General features: G+C 40.6%; 1 protein-coding gene across 1 annotated transcript; it reads right to left on the bottom strand.

Moving 5' to 3' along the window:
- Positions 1-1,187: 1,187 nt before the first annotated feature.
- Positions 1,188-1,589, bottom strand: LOC110876032. The gene has a single exon (XM_022124216.1). It carries the CDS (start codon positions 1,587-1,589, stop codon positions 1,188-1,190), a length of 402 nt encoding a protein of 133 aa, XP_021979908.1.
- Between the last annotated feature and the right edge of the window lie 486 nt (positions 1,590-2,075).

The following is a 2,075-nucleotide window of genomic DNA, read 5'->3' as shown; positions in this document are numbered from 1 at the left end:
GCTATTATTTTTTATTGTTACGTCTAGATTGTTGTCTAGTTAGTTTCCCTTGTTTTGGTTGTCGTTGGGATATTTTTGTTTTTGCTTGTTTACTTTCATGGGGCATGTCTCATGATTGAACTAGTGTAGACTCTCTACACTACTTGAGTTTTGTTGATGTGAATATATAGAATCACCGGGGTAACCCTTTACCCAAAAAAAGTTAGTTCAATGCGGGCGGCAGTCATAAGAGCATGACACCAAAAGGAGTGAGGCAAGTTAGTTCTACACATCATCGATCGAACCATATTAAGTAGGGTTAGATTTCTCCTTTTGCTCACGCCATTAAGTTGGGGTGTGCTAGGTGGAGTGGGTTCTGAAATTATTCCACACTCCTTTAGATGATTGATGAACTCTAAGCTGAGGTATTCGCCACCTCGATCTGATCGAAATATTTTTATCTTTCTAGTAAGTTGGTTTTCTACTTCATTTTGAAACTCTTTGAACTTTTCAAAAGTTTCATGCTTATGCTTCATAAGATAGACATAAGCATTCCAACTATAATCGTCGATGAAAGAAACGAAGTATCTTTCATGGTTCTTTGTCATGGTTCTAAAAGGGCCACATACATCAGTGTGAATGAGTCCTAGCAGACCATTAGCCCGTTCACCAACACCAGTGAAGGGACGCTTTGTGAGTTTGCCAGCTAAGCAAGATTCGCAATCATTAAAGGAGTCATGTCCAGTGGATTCAAGAATCCCCTCGGATTGGAGCCATTTTATACGTGCCTTACTTATGTGGCCAAGTCTACAATGCCATAGAAAGGTTTCATTCATACCAGCTTTGTTACGCTTAGAAAGATGATATATGTTATTACATGTTTGAACATCAATCTCATACATACCATTTCGAGGTTTAGCCTCAAAATAAAAGACATCATTCAAGTAGGCAGAAATAGAAATACCATTAAAAACGTACTTGAAACCTTGTTCAAACAAAAGGGAAACCAAAATAATGTTTCTGGTTATACCAGGTGCAAACAAACAATTGTTTAAATTAACTACAAGGCCAGAAGGACATGAAAAATGAAATGTGCCGGTTGCAAGAACGGGCACTCTTTTCCCATCACCAACGATGAGTTCCATGTCGCCTTGTTTAAGCTTCCTCCACTTTTCAGGCTCCTGCAAAACATTAGTGACGTGGTAACCTCACCCGGCATCAAATACCCATGTGTTACTGGAGACAGTAAAAAGTTCAATAACATAAATGAGAATACCTGAAGAAGTGCCAATGTTATTGGCCTTGTTCGCCTTCAGCTTGGCTAGATACTTTGGGCAGTTCCTTTTCCAGTGCCCTATTTGGTTGCATTCAAAGCACTGACGCTCCTGAGGAGGGGGTGGTTTAGCAACCTGCTTGTTGTTGGTGGCAGTTTTGGCAGCAACAACAGCCATTTTCTTGCCTTTGCTGTTATGAGCCATTTTCTTATTGTTGGGCTTCTTAACACCACCAGACTTGACCATCAGAACTTGGTTGGTTTTATGTGGAATGTTCATCTCGGTCGTTTTAAGCATACCATGTAGCTCAGGCACAGTCTTCACCCAAGCATTCATATTATAGTTCATAATGAACTGGTCATACTAGCTAAGGTGAGAGTTCAAGATGAAGTCCGCTGCCATTTCATCTTGCAGGGGATAACCAAGTTTGTTCATCTGGTCAATGTACCCTTTCATCTTAAGCACATGAGTACTGACACACGATCCTTCTTGCATTTTACAGCTTATGAGCTGCTTCATGGTGTCATATCGCTCCTGTCAGGCTTGTTTCTGAAACATGCCTTTCAGTTGCTGGATCATGTCATAAGCATCTTTATCTTCCATGTTCTTCTGAAGTTCAGGAGACATGGTGGCTTGCATAAGGCAGGCTACCTCAACGACATCCTCATTATGTTTTTCCAGTGCCTTACGAGCAGCAGTAGTGTTACTTTCAAGCTCAGTAGGGACTGAGCCATCTAAGATATATAGCTTTTTCGCCATCTTGAGAACTATTCTCAGATTGCGGTGCCATTCGAGAAAGTTAGTGTTATTCAGTTTTTCCTT

The sequence above is a fragment of the Helianthus annuus genome, chromosome 9, assembly GCF_002127325.2.
Source record: "Helianthus annuus cultivar XRQ/B chromosome 9, HanXRQr2.0-SUNRISE, whole genome shotgun sequence".
Classification (NCBI taxonomy): Eukaryota; Viridiplantae; Streptophyta; class Magnoliopsida; order Asterales; family Asteraceae; genus Helianthus; species Helianthus annuus.
Note: the sequence above shows the minus strand (reverse complement) of the source record. Positions and strands in the feature narration are given on the sequence as shown.

Bases quoted from the DNA above. Each gene is read 5' to 3' on its own strand.
- LOC110876032 (XM_022124216.1), bottom strand. From the start codon at position 1,589: ATGAATGCTTGGGTGAAGACTGTGCCTGAGCTACATGGTATGCTTAAA.